Genomic DNA, 20,644 nt, shown 5'->3' on the forward strand with positions numbered 1-20,644 from the left:
TGCTGCCTGCCATGTCCCAAGAATTTCACTGCTCCAATGACGCTGTCATTGGTGCATGTGACAATAAACTTTGATTTGATTTGACAACTACGACTAGGGAGAAGATTTATTATCCAGCAAGACAACGACCCCACGCATACAGCAAAAGCTACACAGAAATGGCTCAAAGACAACAAGGTGAATGTTCTGGAGTGGCCAAGTCAAAGCCCAGATCTCAATCCAATCGAGTATTTGTGGCTGGACTTGAAAAGAGTTGTTCACGCCCAATCCCTGAGCAACCTGTCAGAGGTTGAGCTGTTTTGCAAGGAAGAATGGAGAAAAATTGCAGTGTCCAGATGTGCCTGCCTGATTGAGACATTTCCACACAGACTCAGTACTGTGATTGCAGCCAAAGGTGCATCTACCAAATACTTACCTTAGGGGGTGAATATTTATGCAATCATTTACTTTACCTAATATTGTTTTAATTCATTGACATAATTTTGTAAAAAGCTGTTGTCACAATGATATTAAAGAGGTTTTTTTGCAAATTCTTGTCAAAAGCCAAATTATATTGACCATGATTTCATCTATAAAAGCAACAAAAGGGTGAAACATCCAAGGGGGTGAATACTTTTTATAGGCATATATATATTTCCATCTAATATCCCCTCATGTCCTGCCACCTCTCTGCTGTTAACTATGTAAAGCTGGTGTTCTGCTTTTGCTGTTACAGGTACAAAGTTAGATGAAATTCTATTGACTTTGATAGAGACATGAATGGTACCCAGAGGGTGACTCTCTGTAAGATTATTCACGAACCATCATTATAATTAGCATTACATTTTCCAAAAGTATTTTTGACCAAATATCCAGCATCATTCTTAAAACATTTTATTAGTCAGCTAAAGGCTTGCTCTGTATGTGATGTCTCTTAAAGGTGTTTATGCTGCAGCATCCATTAAGAAATACATTGGCTTTGCCTGGTTATGACCTTGTTTGGCAGCTCTTTCCAGGCTCATTCCAGGTGAACATTCTGTATTGACAGGAAATCCAACAAAAATTAAAATCCTTTTGGATCTAATGCCAAACAATGACTTTATTTAGTGAATGCTATCACACCGAGAATCTTGTACTTATTATTAAAATACTAAAAACAACTTCAAGCATTTTAAACAAGTGTATTACAATCTTGATGACAAATAAATCATTAGTTCGGGTTTTGTTGTATAGTTTTTCCATGTAATTTGCCTCAGTTACAACTGCACCAAAATCATAGCAATAGAAGGTAAGATTTCAAATCAAATCAAATTGTATTTTAATAGTCCATATTCACAAATCACAATTTGTCTCATAGGACTTAACAAGGGGTGACCTCCTCTGCCTTTAACCCTCAAGAAGAGTAAGGAAAAACTACCCCAAAAAAACTATTTTGTCAGTAATGGTGGAGCATCTGAGTAGTTATTTTGTATATCAAGCAGTCTTCTTGTAATCATAGTCCATGGTCAGGATCCACCACCAAAATCAGATACCACCATAATCCACAATCCATCGTCATGATCTTAAAGGAACTGGAGTGTTCGCTGCCGGGACCCCTGATGCCGGAACAGGTACTGGAGTGGCGCCTGCTGTGACGCCCGACGCCCAACTGAAAGTCTTCATATACATTACTTTCCTGGAGAAACTCAAACAGCTGATAAGCTACAACCTTCTCAAGGATTTTAAACAGGAAGGGGAGGTTGGATGTTGGCTGTCGTAGGTTTAAACCTTCACGTTCAGAGTGGGTTTTTTGAGAAGGGGTTTAATTACAGCTAGCTAAAAGGACTGTGGTACATATCCTGATCATAATGATAGATTCATTGCGTTCAGTAAGGAGCTATTAATAAGGGTCAGAATTATTTTTTAAGTAACTTTGTAGGAATGGGATCTAAGATACAACTTATGGGCTATCATTATTGTCAACATGATTATTCAATTCATAGACAATAATACCTTTATCTGATTTTAGGATTAGGTTTGATAAAAATTCAAAATAAGCCCCAGGAGCATGGTAAAATACAGCAAATATGATTGGCTGTTGTGATTTCTTGGATGACTTGCATTTCAATTCAACTTTATTTGTAAAGCAACAAATCATAATATACATTATCTCAAAGTTCTGGGATTCCCCTGTACAGATATAGTAAAATATACAATATACATAATGTACAGTGGCATATACAGTAATATGTGAATATGGAAAAAATGTCCTCAACAGTCAAGACCTTTCAAATTATGGAGAAACCCAACAGTTCCCACAATGAGCAAGCACTTTGGCAACTGTAGAGAGAAAACGATTGCTCTTTAACTGAAAGAAATTTTTTTTTTGCAGAACCAGACTCAATGTGCCAACAATGCCCCAACCGGTAGGGGTAAGGGCAGAACAATGGGGAAGAGAGGACCAGTGGGTGGAAAGTGGGAGAGAAGAGACATAGGGGTGGGGAGGAGAGGGGGAGCTGTCACAGCTAGAGGGCGCTGCAAACAGTATATTTACATAAAGACATTTCAGTGTGGGACCTTTATAACACACACAAAGTTTGACAGTGATTGGAGCAAAAAATTTAAGTTGCATGGTGATACATCGAATTTAACCACCATGCCATGGACACGCCCCCTGATGAAAACTCACAAGTTGCAATTAATGGCATCACCTCCTTTAGGCTCTCCTGAACCAATTTCACATGCATCAGGTAAACAGGCTGGCAGCAGGACACCACAATGTAAAACATGAAATTTCCTGTTACAGCTAAGGGGCGCTATGACGATTGTTGAATATTATCATATGGATCTGTTTAGGGTGGAACTTTTGTTGTACATAGGAAGTTTTAAGCAGAATGGACAAAAAACAGGTTCCATAACATGACATATACCAACTGTGACTTTGATCTAATTAAATCTGTTGGATGCCAAAATTCAAGCCAAATTTACATGTTCAATCCAAAATTGCCGACTTCTATGTGGTGAAGAGTGGCAAGATAAAAACATGTTTACGTCTTGGCATGATACACCTGTGTGCCAAATTTTATTTCTCTAAAGCAAAAGTGAATTAATTAATTTGTAATTAAAGACCCTCAGTAAAAAATTGTAGGGGGCTCTATCAAACCATTTTGCCTTACCTGCCAAATATTGCCCTTCCGGGTGAGTTTGTTTTGACATTTGTTGGCGTTCCATCGGTGGTCAGGCCATCGCCGTTGAACATAAAGGCTTAAGTGTCATAAATGGCTCCACTAAAGGCTTCCCTGACCAATTTTGAGGTGGATCAAATTTTATTATTTTTTATTTATTTGCCTTTATTTAACCAGGTCGGTCCCGTTGAGATACAATTACCTCTTTTCCAAGGGAAGCCTGACCAAGACAGCAGCATACAAAAACATTTCAACAGTCACAAGACACACAGAAATCACATAACACAGAAAAGATACATTTAAAAAAAAAAAAAAAGATAAGGCAACAGGACTAAAGCTCCGGATTCACACCAAAACAAGAACAAATGCGGTATGAAGCCGCTCCAATTTCTCTCACACGAGTCTTCAAAGTTTCAAGGTTTATGAGCTCCTTTAACTTTAGAGTTTTTTGCAGTGCACCAAATTCAGAGTGAACTTTGGGCATAATTAATAAATAAAACTCATTTGAACGTAAGCAGTAATTGCTCTGGGATTTAAAGATGTAATTACATAAGTAGTGGGGGAGCAGACCCAAGATAGCTTTATAAATAAAAATATACCAATGTATAAGGCGGCGTGCTGCCAGAGATGGCCACTCAACTCGAGCATATAAGATGCAGCGGTGAGTGAGGGCTTTACAACCAGTTACAAACCTTAAGGCACCATGATATACAGTGTCTAGAGAACGCAGACAGTTTGCTGGGGCATTCATATATAAGAGATCACTGTAATCAAGTACAGGGAGTAAAGTAAAGTAAAGAGTAAAGTGGTAACAATCAACTTTTTTCTGGTAAAAAAAGAAAAACAAGATTTGTGACGGAAGAAGGATCCCAGATTCACTCTAAATTTTTTTACCAGATTTTCTACATGTGGTTTAAAAGAAAGTCGATCATCAATTAAAATGCCGAGATACTTGTAACAGTTCACAAGTTCAATTTCATACCCTTGCAATGACAAAATGCTGGGTGGAGACACAGCCACTTTCCTGCCATTGGAAAATATCAACAGTTTGGTTTTGGCGGCATTCAAGACAAGTCTTAGTTCAATGAGCTGATTTTCCACAAGGTTAAAAGCAATTTGTAAGTTGCCAAGGGCTTCGGCAAGAGTGGTGCCACAACAGTATATAACTGTGTCATCAGCATAAAAATGAAATTTGGCATTTGGGACGTTACTGCCCAATGTATTTACATAAATAACAAACAGAATCGGGCCCAGAACTGAGCCCTGTGGCACACCAGTAGAGACATTTAGCAGTGTGGATGAGCTGCCTTCAAAACAAACACATTGTTTTCTATTAGACAGATAATTATTAAACCAGCCAACAGCCTGTTCAGATAAACCTATATCAAGCAGATGTTGCTTCAGAATGGAATGATCCACTGTGTCAAAGGCCTTAGAATAATAAAATCAGCTGCTAACTTTAAGAAATATTGTTCCAAGTGATCTGGGCCTGCATATTTACTGATATCAAGAGAGCAAAGAGCTCTACGGACCTCTTCCACTGAAAACAACCTAAAAACAAAGGAAGGTTGACCAGCAGAGATAAGGCCTAGAGACATGTTTCCAACATCTGGGGCAGAAGACGCAATATTAAGGGCAGGCATAGCAATCGTGGAAGAAGACCGAGAGAATAAGGAATCAGAGGCAGAAAAATGAATATTAAAACAATCAAGTATAGTAGCCCTGTCAGTTACAGTGGTAGCATCATTAACAATACAGGGTGGGAGTTCGCTATGATTATCAGTGGCTAAGATAGATTTGATCACTTTCCAAAAATGTTTAGGGTCGTTTAAATTTTTCGTTATTGCAGAGAGATTAAAGCTAGACTTTGCTTTTTTAATAAGAAAGGTAAAACAATTTCTGAGTTGCCTAAATATAAGATTATCTGCCTCAGACTGTGTCTTTCTGGCCTTAGCCCAGGCAAGATTTCTATTATGCAGTAGATCGGCTAAATCGGGCGTGAACCAGGGATTATCCCTTCCCTTAACCTTATATCTTCTGAAGGGAGCATGCTTATCAAGCAGGGAAGATAAACCTTCAGAGAAAAATTGCCATGCAGTCTCTACATCATTAATAATTCAATACGATCCCAGTTAAGATCATATAAATCACGGAAGAACGCCTGTTCAACAAAGGCCCTCATTACGTTTTATCAAAATACGAGGTTTGGATTTTGGAACTTTGGCATTTCTGACTGCAGCAATCACACAGTGGTCACTAATATCATTTGCAAAAACACCTGACATAGAATACTTGTGCGGGACATTAGTCAAGAACAAGTCAATTAAAGATGATTTATCTGGACACTTCAAATTGGGTTGTGTGGGGCTTTCAATGAGCTGCGTAAGATTCAAAGAATGAAAATGAAGACGCTAACCACTTCAGAGCAGGTTCCTTATCACACATTCACACATTGACAGTGATAAAAACATGGAAGTTACAGTTACTTGAAGGTTCATTGTCAGGGTTAGGTTAAACAGGTGGACCCAGAAGCAGAGCTTTAAACAAAAAGTATCCTTTTAATAGAAAAATGTCCAACAGAAAAAACAACAAACAGAGGAATCTCAAAAAAAGTCTAAACTGAAAAACAACAAAGAGCACACAGGGGAAAACACCAGGCGTACGGCCCGGAGGCTGGTCAGGGTCAAAGCACGAAGGCTCAGGCAGACGGCTCGGAGGCCGGTCAGGGTGAAGCACGGGGGCTCAGGCGGACGACCCGGAGGCAGCTCAGGAACAGAAGCAGGGGGCTAGGGAGATGACAGCAGCTTCTGCAGCTGTCCAGGAATATGAAGGGGTGTTGACCAATCCCCGGCGTGGGGCAGGAACCGGAGTGGCCGCTGACGGGACCCCCGATGCCAGAACAGGTGTGGCGTCTGCCGGGACTCCCGACGCCAGAACAGTTACCAGCCAAGGGCTGTCCGTAGGCTATCCGAAATATCCACGGATAGTTAGAAAAATCAGAAGTGCACGAAAAGCTCTCCGAAGCGCTCGGAGAGGGCGTTCCACGGCGGAGAGGGTGGTCCTATCTGTCCGTATCCGTAAAAACGGAGTAGCATAAATCGGCCTTTACTCCCTTTCTTCCTATAACCTCACAGCTTCAAACCACAACCTTTCCCTTGTGCCTGCAGTCTCAGGTTCACCCTGCAGCAGATTGAAGTGGTCATACCTTTGTCCGAGTATGTGCTCAACCTGCTGCCGCTCCCATAACGCGAACTACGCGCTGTGCGTCGGGCACCAAGTCCCAAGGAGGCACCAAAAAATAGGAAACTGAAAAATCATCATAGTTATAATAATAATGTAGCTGAGCGTTTGGTTGTATCATAGGTTCGGCCTCAGCCGACAAAGGACACGAGAGCAGGTCATGCGCTCGGGACAGCACACCCGTTGATTCTCCGTTCATTTTACAACTTCACTCGTCACAGAACCCACTTCCTTTAAAACCCCCTTTCAAAATAAGAGTCACTACCAACAACCCGCTTAGAACAGGAAATACAAATCAACCCTCAACAATAACGTCATTAAATAAAATAGCTTACAATTATAATGCCGATATTATTTCAGTATGGAAATATTAGGCACCTTTTAGGCATGTATATCACAAAACAGGCAGGACAAGAGAAATATTTAATTGCTCAAAAAAGTAACGATGGTGCGTGTCCTAAGTTGAGATTTTACTATTAAACATTATGCATTTTACAAGTAGGCCTAGCTGACGCCAGCTAGATGTTACTTTACTTTACATTCTATTGTACTTTATATTAGATTAGATTTATCAAATAGTTGATAAATAAAGGGAGAGAGCACCTTCACAGCAAAATCGGGAGTGTTAATTCAACTCACAGAGTGTTAAATTTTACACTTTTTCTGAGTTTATATAATCCTCACGGATTCTGAGTTAAAATTACACTTTGAAAAGTGTTAATATTTGAACTCTAAATTGTGTTATTCCCTTTCACTGTGAGTGTTAATTTTTAACATACATAGTGTTATTTTATGACACGTTAAAGTGTATTTTTAACACTAAAATCGTGTTATTTCATTTCACTATGAGAGTTAATTTTTAACATAAAGTGTTATTTTATGACACATTAAAGTGTATTTTTAACACTAAAATCAGAATGAGGGTTAGTCTCACACCTGTCTTGATAAAGAGAGCTGAGGGATTTTGTTATGGTTCATTGGGTGCAGCCGAGAGAGGAACATGGCTCCTCCCATATTTTATGATCAACTCCACCTAAAGTGAATCTAACTCAGTCACAGGTGTTAACATTTAACTCGCTTGATTGACAACGCTCGCAGAGCTTTTTGATCACTGCAGGTGTTAAAACAACTCCAAAATCAACACCCACCAACTCAAAAATATTAACACTGAAAAAACAACACTACAGATTTTGCTGTGTACGAGAGTTAATTTTTAACATACATAGTGTTATTTAATGACACATTAAAGTGTATTTTTAACACTAAAATGAGAGCGAGGGTCAGTCTCACACCTGTCTTGATAAAGAGAGCCGAGGGATTTTGTTATGGTTCATTGGGTGCAGCCGAGAGAGGAACATGGCTCCTCCCATATTTTATGATCAACTCCACCTGAAGTGAATATAACTCAGTCAAAGGTGTTAACATTTAACTTGCTTGATTGACAACGCTCTCAGAGCTTTTTGATCACTGCAGGTGTTAAAACAACTCCAAAATCAACACCCACCAACTCAAAAATATTAACACTGAAAAAACAACACTACAGATTTTGCTGTGTACGAGAGTTAATTTTTAACATACATAGTGTTATTTAATGACACATTAAAGTGTATTTTTAACACTAAAATGAGAGCGAGGGTCAGTCTCACACCTGTCTTGATAAAGAGAGCCGAGGGATTTTGTTATGGTTCATTGGGTGCAGCCGAGAGAGGAACATGGCTCCTCCCATATTTTATGATCAACTCCACCTGAAGTGAATATAACTCAGTCAAAGGTGTTAACATTTAACTTGCTTGATTGACAACGCTCTCAGAGCTTTTTGATCACTACAGGTGTTAAAACAACTCCAAAATCAACACCCACCAACTCAAAAATATTAACACTGAAAAAACAACACTACAGATTTTGCTGTGTTGGCTGCATGCTTTCAGTTTTAAATTTTTATAATTTTTTCGGTATAAGATTCTTTGTTTGAATATTTTGATTTTGCACTTTACTTGAATGTGTGTTTTAGTTGTTCTACATAGCCTACTGCTTTTACAAAGTAAGTAAAGTTGTGACTTTGTCACAACTTTTTATTTAACAAGATTGACTATTCTTGTTTGTACTTATTGATGATTATTTAATGTAATTTATTCAAAGTAACATTGAATTTGGGAAAAACATGTCTGGTTTATTTTGATACGATTCTGTTTACTGAAGAAAAGTTTGCACTTTCAAATGTATAGTGTGTGTTAGCTCTTCTACATAATATGTTTACAAAGTCAGCAAAGCTGTAAAGATTTTCTCAATACTTGAATGTGTGTGTTTTAGCTGTTCTACATAGTGTGTTTACAAAGTAAAGTAAAATTGTGTGAATTTTCTGCTTCTAAATCTATGCTTTATTGAAGAAGATTGCGAACTTGTATACTTCTGCTTTAAAGTTTGTATTTATGGATGACTTTTTAATTTCTACGAAGATTTTGCACATCCCAATACTTGTGTGTATGTATGTTTTGTCTGTACTGTGTTTACAAAGTAGATTTTCCTTTTTCGTTTTAATATAGTGTTAAACTGGCAGAAACAAACGTTTTTTTCTTGGGGGGGGGGCATCATAAAGGAATTATGCTTAGGGCACCACAATGGCTAGCAGCAGCACTGTCTCCATCACTAACCAATCGGGTCAAAAAACACAATTACCCTACTGTTAGTCTTGTTTGCCCTTGTATGAGCACACCGTTGCAGCTGTATATAGAATAGTATATAATAAAACCAAAGAGCAGAATGTTAGCACAATGCCACATCCTCATTTAACACTACTGTCTTATATCTTCAGTTTATGATGATAATCAACTGCTCGCTAGGAATTATGCTGTAAAGTACATTGTCAGACTCACATTTGCATCATTCAAGGTGGGTATGGACATGAAACTCTCCAAGTTAATCATCAATAAAAAATATTATCTGCTGTGTCTGAAAACAAATTCTCTCAGCTTTAGTTTGTACAGCCGTGGCCAAAAGTTTTGAGAATGACATAAGTATTGGTTTTCAAAAAGTGTGGTGCTTCAGTTTTTTCAGATCTTTTTATCAGATGTTGCTATGGTATACTGAAGTACAATTACAAGCATTTAATAAGTGTCAAAAGATTTTATTGACAATTACATAGAGTTTATGCAAAGAGTCAATATTTGCAGTGTTGACTCTTCTTTTTCAAGACCTCTGCAATTCGCCCTGGCATGCTGTCAATTAACTTTTGGGCCACATCCTGACTGATGGCAGCCCATTCTTGCATAATCAATGCTTGGAGTTTGTCAGAATTTGTGGGTTTTTGTTTATCCACCCGCCTCTTGAGGATTGACCACAAGTTCTCAATGGGATTAAGGTCTGGGGAGTTTCCTGGCCATGGACCCAAAATTTCGATGTTTTGTTCCCCGAGCCACTTAGTGATCACTTTTGCCTTATGGCACGGTGCTCCATCATGCTGGAAAAGGCATTGTTCGTCACCAAACTGTTCTTGGATGGTTGGGAGAAGTGACTCTCGGAGGATGTTTTGGTACCATTCTTTATTCATGGCGGTGTTCTTAGGCAAAATTGTGAGTGAGCCCAATCCCTTGGCTGAGAAGCAACCCCACAGATGAATGGTCTCAGGATGCGTTACTTTTGGCACGACACAGGACTGATGGTAGCGCTCACCTTTTCTTCTCCGGACAAGCTTGCTTCCAGATGCCCCAAACAATCTGAAAGGGGATTCATCAGAAAAAATGACTTTACCCCAGTCCTCAGCAGTCCAATCCCTGTACCTTTTGCAGAATATCAGTCTGTCCTTGATATTTTTCCTGGAGAGAAGTGGCTTCCTTGCTGCTCTTCTTGACACCAGGCCATCCTCCAAAAGTCTTCGCCTCACTGTGCGTGCAGATGCACTCACACCTGCCTGCTGCCATTCCTGAGCAAGCTCTGCACTGGTGGTGCCCCGATCCCTCAGCTGGATCAACTTTAGGAGACGATCCTGGCGCTTGCTGGACTTCCTTGGGCGCCCTGAAGCCTTCTTCACAACAATTGAGCCACCTTCCTTGAAGTTCTTGATGATCCGATAAATAGTAGATTTAGGTGCAATCTTACTGGCAGCAATATCCTTGCCTGTGAAGCCCTTTTTGTGCAAAGCAATGATGACTGCACGTGTTTCCTTGCAGGTAACCATGGTTAACAGAGGAAGAACAATGACTTCAAGCACCACCCTCCTTTTAAAGCTTCCAGTCTGCAATTTTGTCTCAATCAGGATGACAAAGTGATCCCCAGCCTTGTCCTCGTCAACACTATCACCTGTGTTAACAAAAGAATCACTGACATGATGTCAGCTGGTCCTTTTGTGGCAGGGCTGATATGCAGTGGAAGTGTTTTTTGGGGGATAAGTTAATTTTCGTGGCTAAGAGGTACTTTGCAATTAATTGCAATCCATCTGATCACTCTTCATAACATTCTGGAGTATATGCAAATTGCGATCATAAAAACTGAGGCAGCAGACTTTGTGAAAATGAATATTTGTGCCATTCTCAAAACTTTTGGCCACGGCTGTACTTTCCAACAGTATTAATGTTTGTATTTGAGCGATCCAATATGTTGTTTAACCTCAAAACATTGTCCCATTCCCCTCCAGATTTTAACCATTCAGGCTGCTTGTAAGATTCCCTGTGTTATAACTTATTAACCTGGATCACAGCTGTACAAGATTATTCTGTTCATGACAGCATTTGACCTCAGACCTAAGATATCAGAGGGAAATGGCTGACATGTGAATGTTGTCAATGCTGCTTGCAATGATGGTACTTTGGCAAAAGTAAAAGCAGTCATCGTGTTTGCAAAAACAAATATGCACGTAATAAATAGTGTAAGTTATTTTGGTATAGGTATTTTTGTCAGTATTGCGTTCTGACTTTGCAGTGCCTTGACATTTTATTGCAGTTGCAGCTCATCTCACGGTTGTCACAGCCTTTGCCATCACATCCTCCACCTTGGAAATTGGTTTACACTTGCAGCCATCGGCTTTGACCTGCATCATAGCTCTTCAGATTTAAGGCTCCTCTGTGGTTTAAAGCCAGCTGGGTGAGGATTCCAGGGCCCCGGGTAATTGAAGTCGGCTGCTGACGGGTGTGCTATGATTTGTGTGGTGACAAGGGGTGTAATTACATGGCTGGTCAGAACGAACATAGCAGTAGTTTAAAGTTCTTATGGGCACTAACTGGACTAATAAAAAGATCCTAACACTTCCATATTTAAATATGTGATGTCAGCATAATCTGACTTGAATTTATAAAATATAGTTTAAAGTCTTAACAGAAAACAAAAAGAATAACTCTGACCCTGGTGGTCAAACAGTAGACAGCAGTTTGCAAAAAATAGAAGGAAACACTCATGCCTCAACAGGATGGGCTGAGAAGAGATAGTGGGGCGAGAGGAGAGAGAGCAGAGACAGAGAGACCAGGAACTGTCATATTTCCATACTGTCAAACTGAATGAAGAGACAACAAACACAATTTTATTGTATATACTTAATTAAGCATTAGTGTGTTGTGGCTATGTCTTATTATTTCAATGTTTAATTCGTAATTGCAGTTTGGGAAATATACTTGGTTAAATAGCCTCAATTTTAAGTTGTTTCCAAGATTATTATGGCGCATTTCAGATGATCCTCAATAATATGTTAATACATCCATCACAAACAGAGGCCTTAGACTTATTTCTGTTCCTGCTTAAACAAAAGAAGGATTAAGATATACATATTTTATATTTATGTTGGGGAATGATCATGAAATCGTTAATCAGTGTTGTCAAATTTAGATGAAATATTTTAGATATAGTTTGTGTAAAATTTGTCAGATGGTTACATAGATCAAAACACTGGTCCAATAAATCCCTGGAAGCCGAAGTTAGTGAGGCTGTAAACAACCAGCTCTATGTACTGCAGCCATATGTTTAGAGTTTAAATTGCTCTGCACCCTATGTTTGTACATGCCTTTCGATGTATCAGTGTATCCATGCAGCCCTAATCTGGCATCAAGACTAGGCTCTCTGGAAAGATCCAGAGGCCAAAAAAGATAGTCATGGACAAAAACACACTCCAAACCACATGTCATCTCAGTGAAATATGATAATAATATAGGAGAGAGTTTACATTTTGTAAAAATATGCATTATTTGTCTTAGCTTTCATTTATGACTGGCTGAGCCGCCAGTGATGATGGAGGCCATTCTCTTTAATGTTTCTAGATGTGGACCACAGAGCAGCCAACACCCCTGTCTATCTTTAGAGCAGGGAATCCACCCAATAGCTGTCAGTCCAGCCGTCAAATCCATGACTGCTAAAACACTCCAGACCCCCAAACAATAACACCATCATTCAGAGACATATACTTGCCAACCACACAAACAAACTGCATCCCTGATACTATTTATATATTTATGTGGTAGAAAGGAGTAAATAAATCCGACCTTTAAATCCTCACTTGTAGCCTACACAAGAGCAATTTGCCATTTTACAGAAAGAAGGGAAAAAAAGAAAACATTTTTTTAAGAATGCTTAGAAAAGGAACAAAAATGAATCTACTTTTAAAGTTAACTCAATACTTAATTTTTCATGGACTCCACCTATGTTTTTACAAGAACTGTGAACTGCATTTAAAGGTCAAAGAAATAATGGCTTAAAAAATGACTTGCATTAAATTTATGAAAAAGAATATTGCTGCTGCTGGAAAAAAAGATTAACGACGCAGGCTGTGCACTTTTTGGATCTCACTTGCGCTGTGCTGTGAAGCACTTAATGAATCACTGCTCTATATACAAGGAATTAATAGCGATGGTGTGTTGTCATGGACTGTGTTGATTCTAAATCTCAGACCATCTGATCTGGCCTCAGCTTAATCTGTTTTGCAAAAGTCACATTAGGAGGCCTGCTGGAAAACTTCACTTGATCCAACTGCAACACCAGGAAAACAAGTGGTGATCTGCACCCTATGTTTGTACATGCCATTGATTAGAGACTGAGATTCATTAGCACGGAGATAGGCTAAAAGACTAGTTAGAGGCCAATGTGAATGTAGAGAAGAATGTTGTGGTAATTTTGAGATAAGATCGTTGATTTCATCAACCATGTGCCATGATAATTAAGTTTGTAAATAACTATCTATTTCTGAAATACAACTGTAGAATGACGTTTTCTCCTCTCCAGGATTTAAATTACTGAGCAGTCAGTTGATCCAAGGTGTCTGCATCCTATATCTTGAGTTGTTTTATTTAAGCTATAAACACTGGTTTAAGTTAAGAATAGATTGTGGTTTTGGTGAAATATTGTCTGTGTCAAGCTTTTAAGTCAGTGACTTCAATCTTCAGCAAAGAAGTGTTTGAGTCACTAAACATATAGGAGGCTTATTGCAGGAGGCAGGAATTGATATTGCAGGCAGAAAGCTTCATTAACAATTTTGCTTTAAAACTGAAACTGCACAGAAAATAAATATGAATAAAAGTACAAACATTTTCGTGATTGAGGATACCACAGCATTTTGTTTTTCAGATGTTAACACAAATTAAAGGAAGGTTAAATTTATAATGAGTGTGACGAAAATACTTACAAAAATATACAAACCCTAGGTAAAGGGTAATCGATAATTAGAATGCAGGGACCATCTTAAGACCCCTAACATTGTGCTTTAATGTTAAAATAAAAAATACAGTATTAAAAAAAATTATGTAGCAGGTTTTACAAAAAAACACCATAAAGAATCATAATAAAACAAACATGTTTGTAACCTATTAAAATAGAAAATGTTAACTCTTAAAAGATTTAAAAGACTAAAAACTATAACTCATAACTACATTTCTGAGACTAAAACACCTTTGCTTTAAGGGTAAGAATCATTTAACAATGTCAGATAACATTGTTCACATGACTGTAAGTCTTTTTGCCCTGTTCTCTTTTAATGTATAAAAGATTATTTGTGTGTTTCAATGGGTTTGCTGTATCACCTCTTGTTAGTGGGTGTGTTGTAGAGTGTTATAGAGTTATAGAAAGCAAAGAATAAGTGAAGTCATTTAGGCTGCATATCTGCACCACATCAAAAACAAATGCATTGGCTGAAGTGTTCCAGCTGCTGCTCACACTCCCTCATAATCACCTGTAATTAACGTTACAGCTGAATTTTTTGAACAGAAGTCATCAAATTGTTTAAACCCTAAGTCTGTCGCAAATTCTCTTTACCAAAATGATGAGTTTTGGGATTTAATTTTATGATTTTATTTATAAATATATATTATATTTTTTATATTTTAATACATTGCTGAAAATTGTTGCTAAACCCAATATCTATGTAATTTGTTGGAATTCTGATTTGGCTTTCTGCTTGAAGTTTGTACTTACTCATGTCTACGTAGGTTTTCTCCAGGTAGTACGGCTTCTTCACGCAATCCAAAAATAAGCAGATAAGGATTGATCAAATCAAAATTGATGTGTGAATGGTTGTTTATCTCTATAAGTTAGCCCTGCTAAATGCTGGCAACGTGTTCTGGATGTACCTGCATCTCTTTGTCAGCTTGAATTCTGATTCCAATCAGCTTCGTTTTCTGAAGTGCTTGACAATGTACTGCATTCAATTAAAACCCTATAGGCCTACATGAACGTGTGCCTGCTGTTTGACATGCCTGACACTGCTGTATAATATAGATACTGTTTGGCACTCCACATTATTGTGGGGCTGACCTATACAATTATCTTGAGCTGTGCAATGGTCCATAAAGTGCTTTATTTGTGTGCTATGTTATGCCTTTTCATAGCCAACATTAATTACTTATTTAAGGAAATTTTGTTTTCATAAGTTTTAGCTTTTAGAAACATAAATGTTGTATTTTGAGGATCGTCTCTTCTGGGGAATAGAAAGCAGAACTCAATTAAATGAAAAATAGATTTATATATTATTTGATTGTTTGATTTTACAGGCTAAAGGGGGCAGACCTTTAAAAAAAATAATAGCTGATCACTGGTTTTCACATTGTGTAAGTGTAAAATTATTATTTGCCCCAAACTTGGCATGGGCCGGTATGGGCCATGGAAGAACACATTATATTTTGTTTGGAGGGGCCAGATACAATCATAATAGAATAGAAAACAATAGAGTGAGTTGTCTCAAAAGAAGTTTCCATTTTGGGAGAATATAACTAACAATGTGATAGGAATTGATGCATGGCCAGAGGTGTCAAAAGTATTCACGTTCATTACTTAAGTAGAGGTATAGATACTAGGGTTTAAAAATACTTCTGTAGAAGTTGAAGTATCAACTCAAGCTTTTTACTTAAGTAAAAGTGTAAAAGTACTGGTTTCAAAACTACTTAAAGTATAAAAGTAAAAGTATTGTAAGAGGAATTTTTCCCCCATTAATGGATGGCGGGCTGCAGTTGGCCCGCGGGCCGCAGTTTGGACACCCCTGCCGTAGGTGAACCTGCGGAAGGATCATTACCGGTACAGCCTGATTCCCCCCACAGGTGCTTGGGGTCTCGCGCTGCCCAGGGCCAGCGTGTCTCCCGAGGCCGGGGGTTGTGTGGGTTGGCACGTGAGTGCTCCCCCCCTCCCCCCCCTCTCTTTTTCTGTGTCCTCCACTTTGTCTGAGCCCTGTCCACGACCGTTCGGTGCCTCCTTCTCCGCTCTTCCGACCCCCCCTCCGTGCGCCTTTGCCGGCCTGCTCCGATGGCCGATGGATCTAACAACGAGGCGCGTAACCGGAGATGGGGGGAGGGGGGGAGAGGGGGTTGTGTGATTCAAATTCTCGTTTGAATATTTGCTACTACCACCAAGATCTTCGTTACTTGACACCTCTGTGCATAGCTGTAGCACTTATAGTTGCAGCCCTACTTTGCTGAATATGTAAATATTATTTTGAAAGCTCACAATTTCTGGCACTAATGGGAGATCGTCCTATTTGTTTAATGGGGACAGGTTTTGTATATTTGATGACTCCACAATTCAATTTTAAACCCATCAAAGAAACATTCATGAAATAATAAAATCATACACAATGTTTATGACGTTTCAATTATACTTTACTGAAGACCATAGTCGTTGTCTTTTTAAGTGGGTTTTCTTATTTTTGCTAAATAAAATGACAAAAACCTCCACAAAACATCTCTGTGGTGAGACTGTTCTCAGCCTCTGGACATTTAACATACTGTGGAATGTAATCCTGTTACAAATGAAATAAAATACCAGAAATACAATATTTAACATCCATAAAAACGTCACGTATAACATTGAGATATATGGCAAGTCAATCCGCCAGCCGCCGCATTCTTAGGCAGACATAACATCGCAAAATACCTTAAATTAAATATAAATAGCGGACAAAGAATCCATAATATAATGTAGATATGTACAACTGTGCACCATGGCAACACGTTTCATCACAGCACCTGCATGTTATCGAGTCCACATCAATTGTATGTACATACAATTTTCCCGTTAGGTCGCTTTATTATATTATCAGCTGTCCGAGTCCACATCACTTTTACTCTCTTCGGTTTTCTCCGCAGACGTTTTGGTCGATTTGTTCCATTTGTGAGAGTTCTCTGATTCCTCTGATGAAGACCTTTTCTGCCTCCTCCACTTCGCGCGTCTGTTTTTGAACCAAACCTACATGATAAGAAAGCACAGTTACATTAATACGTATATCGCTCCAGCCGTCCGAGGCCTTCCTACGCGTTTGTGTGATTCCTTGAAATTCATTAAAACGATCACTAGGCTTGGAACATATTTTCTTAACTCTCCATTAACAGTGCACATGTAATATCATGACCACGAATGCGTCTAATTTCATTTACGACGTTCTCAATGATGTCGTCAATTATTTGTGGCGAAGTGCATATATTTAGCTTTTGCATAAAACAATTAAAGGTGTTTCATTTCATATCGCTTGCGAAAACCGTCATCTGGACAATAAAAAACCCATCTTACTACTGTAATTCTAAAGGAAACGTTAAATATTTTGTCAAAATCATGTGATCAAAATTATCTATTGTTCAGTGGTTGTTTGCCAGACAGATTTTAAAGTGCAATCCCAACTTCGGTTTAATTCACTCAAAATGGTATATTACAGGTACAGTTTAATTAATGTAAACACTTCCACAAGTGTGCTTCCTGGTGTTATAGCCTATTTATCAAAAATATTTTGAATCATGTCCTGAAGTTTTATAATAAAAATTATAAAACTTCAGGACATTTATCTTTTTATAAATGAGACATGAGTAAATCCTTTAAGTAGAAAGAGCAACAAGAAAACTAAACGAACTAAGTAAGGTGATTACAAAAATATTTTCTGCAGTAACCTGGAAAACATGCCCTAAAATAGATTAACTAAATATTATCAATAATATTATGAATAATAATGACGGATAGAGGGAGTTTATCTCTCCACGTTCGCCAAAGTGCTAGCTATTTAAGGTCTCGTCTTTACAAATAAAATTGAATTGAATTTAACCAAACGAGGCCTAGCCTCTGGTTCTTAGTCCAGTAACGCAATTGATAATATTAATAATAAAAGCATTATTATTAATATTACTTCAACTCGTTTGAATCCATATCCAATCTGAATTAGCGGAGTGAACCATTTTAAACGGCAGTAGACAGCTAAACTGTGGGAAAAGTCAAAGCACATCTGACCTCAACCTTCTCCTCTCGGAGATGCACTTTGCGTGCCAGTTGCTCTCGGGTGCCGACGTCCGGATATTTGGTCTCTTGGAAGAGGCCCTCCAGAGCTTCCAGCTGCTCGTCAGTGAAGATGGTGCGGTGCCTCCGCTTCCTGCGGCAATGCAGCTGATTTAATAGCTGCAGCTCGGTTCGTGACAGGCTGCCCACGTTCATGTAGGACATCATCTGGTGAGGGACCGGAGAGATCAGCACAGAGCTTGTGCTGTCGTAGCCTGTGGGACGGAGGATGCAGAAAAATCATACATGGCAACAAACTACTTCTGGGTATAGCCCCAGAAAGTAATAATAACAATGACAATAACAACATTAATAATAACAATAATCTTAATTTAGCTTTATAGCGTTTTACTTCTTGACGACCACTCAAAAGGCTTTACAATATAGTTTTGGCTCACTCATTTACACACACTCTCATACAGTTCATCTATGGGCAGCCGGGTATCACTCATCAGTCACACATGCTGGGACCGCCGTCAGGGGCAATTTTGGGTTCAGTATCTTCTGCGCGCGGAATGGGGGATCGTGGGATCAAACCACCGACCTTCTGGTTAATGGACGACCCCCTCTAACTTTTGAACCGTAGCAGCTAATGATAATAATAATAATGTTTATTATTAGCTTAAATAACAGTATAATCTAACGTTTTCTTTTTGTATAAACTCGTGGTTCATGTTCAGTCCGTGCATTCAAATATAAGGATAAAGAGGTCACGAGCATGACGCATAATGTGAATATGACATAAATAGGTTTTAATATGAATGCCCACATACGTACATTTAAATTAACGTTTTTTGACACGTGCTATAAAAAATGATATTTTCTTCTTCAGACCATTTGTGTTAGAGTTAGCACCAAAACATCAAACATAAACTTTATTTAAGTTACTTTCTGGAAAACTTCCAATTTTTATTCCTGTCAACATTATTTAAAAAAAAAAATACAAGAGAATGAGTGATGTAAAATTTAAAACGTAAAAATCTGAAACTATCCTTTGGGGAGAACAGGAGCTTGGCTGTCCTACCTGCTGGGATGCAAGGGCACTGCTGTGAGCTGAGGCCGGGCACAGAGCCGCAGCATGGCGGTCCTCCTCCAGCGCCCTGGACCTGCAGCTGTCCGTAGTAATAACCGTTATATCCTATCCTGGTCCCGTTCACAGACTGTATACTGGGAGGAGAAGGTCCACATGTGGTCGTGTACAGTCCGTTATAGTCGGTGTAGATAGAATCCGTCAGGCCGGCGGACAGCACCAGTGGGCCGCCCCTATGTAGCAGAAGTGGCTCCTTGCAGCTCGGTCGGCCGGACAAAATACTGTCTATGCTGAACATCCCGGCGGGCATTACTACAGCTCGGACACAGAAAAAGTCGGAAAGGTGAAAACTAATCTGTAAGTAAAATGCTTTCGATTTCCGTTCGGCGTGGAAAAAAGTTTTCTAAAACTGCGTCATGACGACTCTGGAGACTTCATTTTTTGTATGTAAGTACGACTACGAGAGCTCGTCTCATGGAAGCAGAGTGGTGGTTTTAGTGGGGCCAGCAACTTTTATACCCTGATGACGTCACGTCGGAGCAGCGTTGCTCTAGGATCAGATGCTGAATGGCGACACATCTGTGTATTAACAATTAATTCAATTAAGATAATCCGAGTCAGAGTGTCTTCCTACAGAGTAATCGGATTATATCCTCGTCAGTGAAGACAACATAATCTAACTGGCTACATAAATATCAGTATTTACAAAGACGGCAGGACTAGCCTTTTCCCATAAATGCACTAGTTCATGAGCTCCACATTATATTGGACCAGGAAGACTACAGATTTGTTTTATTGCTGTCCGGTTGGGAACGGGAAATGTTTTAAAGGTTTAACAAAAACGATTTAATATTAACTAACAGCCCAAAGGTAACTGTGCATTAAGTGCTAAAGTAAGTCATTTCAAGACAAATGTACTGCCAAATTTGAGTTGCCAGAAAGTTTCAGAACTATCAACAGGTTACCAAAAACTCAGTAGGCTACAATTTATTACATTTTCTACCTAATTTACTGATATAGGAAGAAGAACAGAAAAGACGCATTGCAGTCTAAGGTGCTGCTACATTCCCAGGGTAGTAGGATCTATGGCATATGAATTTTTTTTATTATAACAGTAATTATTATTAGGCTAGTAGTACATTGAAATGGCTATTCATTAGAAATTGTATTGTATAAATAGTCTACATGCAGCCCACTGGTACAAGATAAAACATCAAAATGACCCTTACCTGTAGATTTATACGAACAACATGCGTAATGGTGCACTAGAATTGTCATCAAGGCTTTTTAGGTCTCTCTCCTTCCCCAGATGAGTCAATTAATGTTAACCATATTCTATGTCAGACAGGAGCCACGGAGCACTGGTTCATCTCATTATCAACCCTCCGCTTACTTCTCCGTGGGGAGCAGATCAGTGCGTTTCCTCCATGACAACAGCTCCCTCTCTGCGTGTCAGCAACGCCGAGCATTTCCCCCCTGCCTAGGATAAGATAACGACCCATTAAAGCCCCCCATTCAG

General features: G+C 38.9%; 1 protein-coding gene across 1 annotated transcript; it reads right to left on the bottom strand.

Moving 5' to 3' along the window:
• Positions 1–16,874: 16,874 nt before the first annotated feature.
• gsc (goosecoid) lies at positions 16,875–19,435 on the bottom strand. The gene is made up of 3 exons (XM_061083452.1): positions 19,120–19,435; positions 18,051–18,310; positions 16,875–17,024 (listed from the first exon to the last, which is right to left on the bottom strand). Exons 1-3 carry the CDS (start codon positions 19,433–19,435, stop codon positions 16,875–16,877), a joined length of 726 nt encoding a protein of 241 aa, XP_060939435.1.
• Between the last annotated feature and the right edge of the window lie 1,209 nt (positions 19,436–20,644).

The sequence above is a fragment of the Limanda limanda genome, chromosome 12 (assembly GCF_963576545.1).
Source record: "Limanda limanda chromosome 12, fLimLim1.1, whole genome shotgun sequence".
Classification (NCBI taxonomy): Eukaryota; Metazoa; Chordata; class Actinopteri; order Pleuronectiformes; family Pleuronectidae; genus Limanda; species Limanda limanda.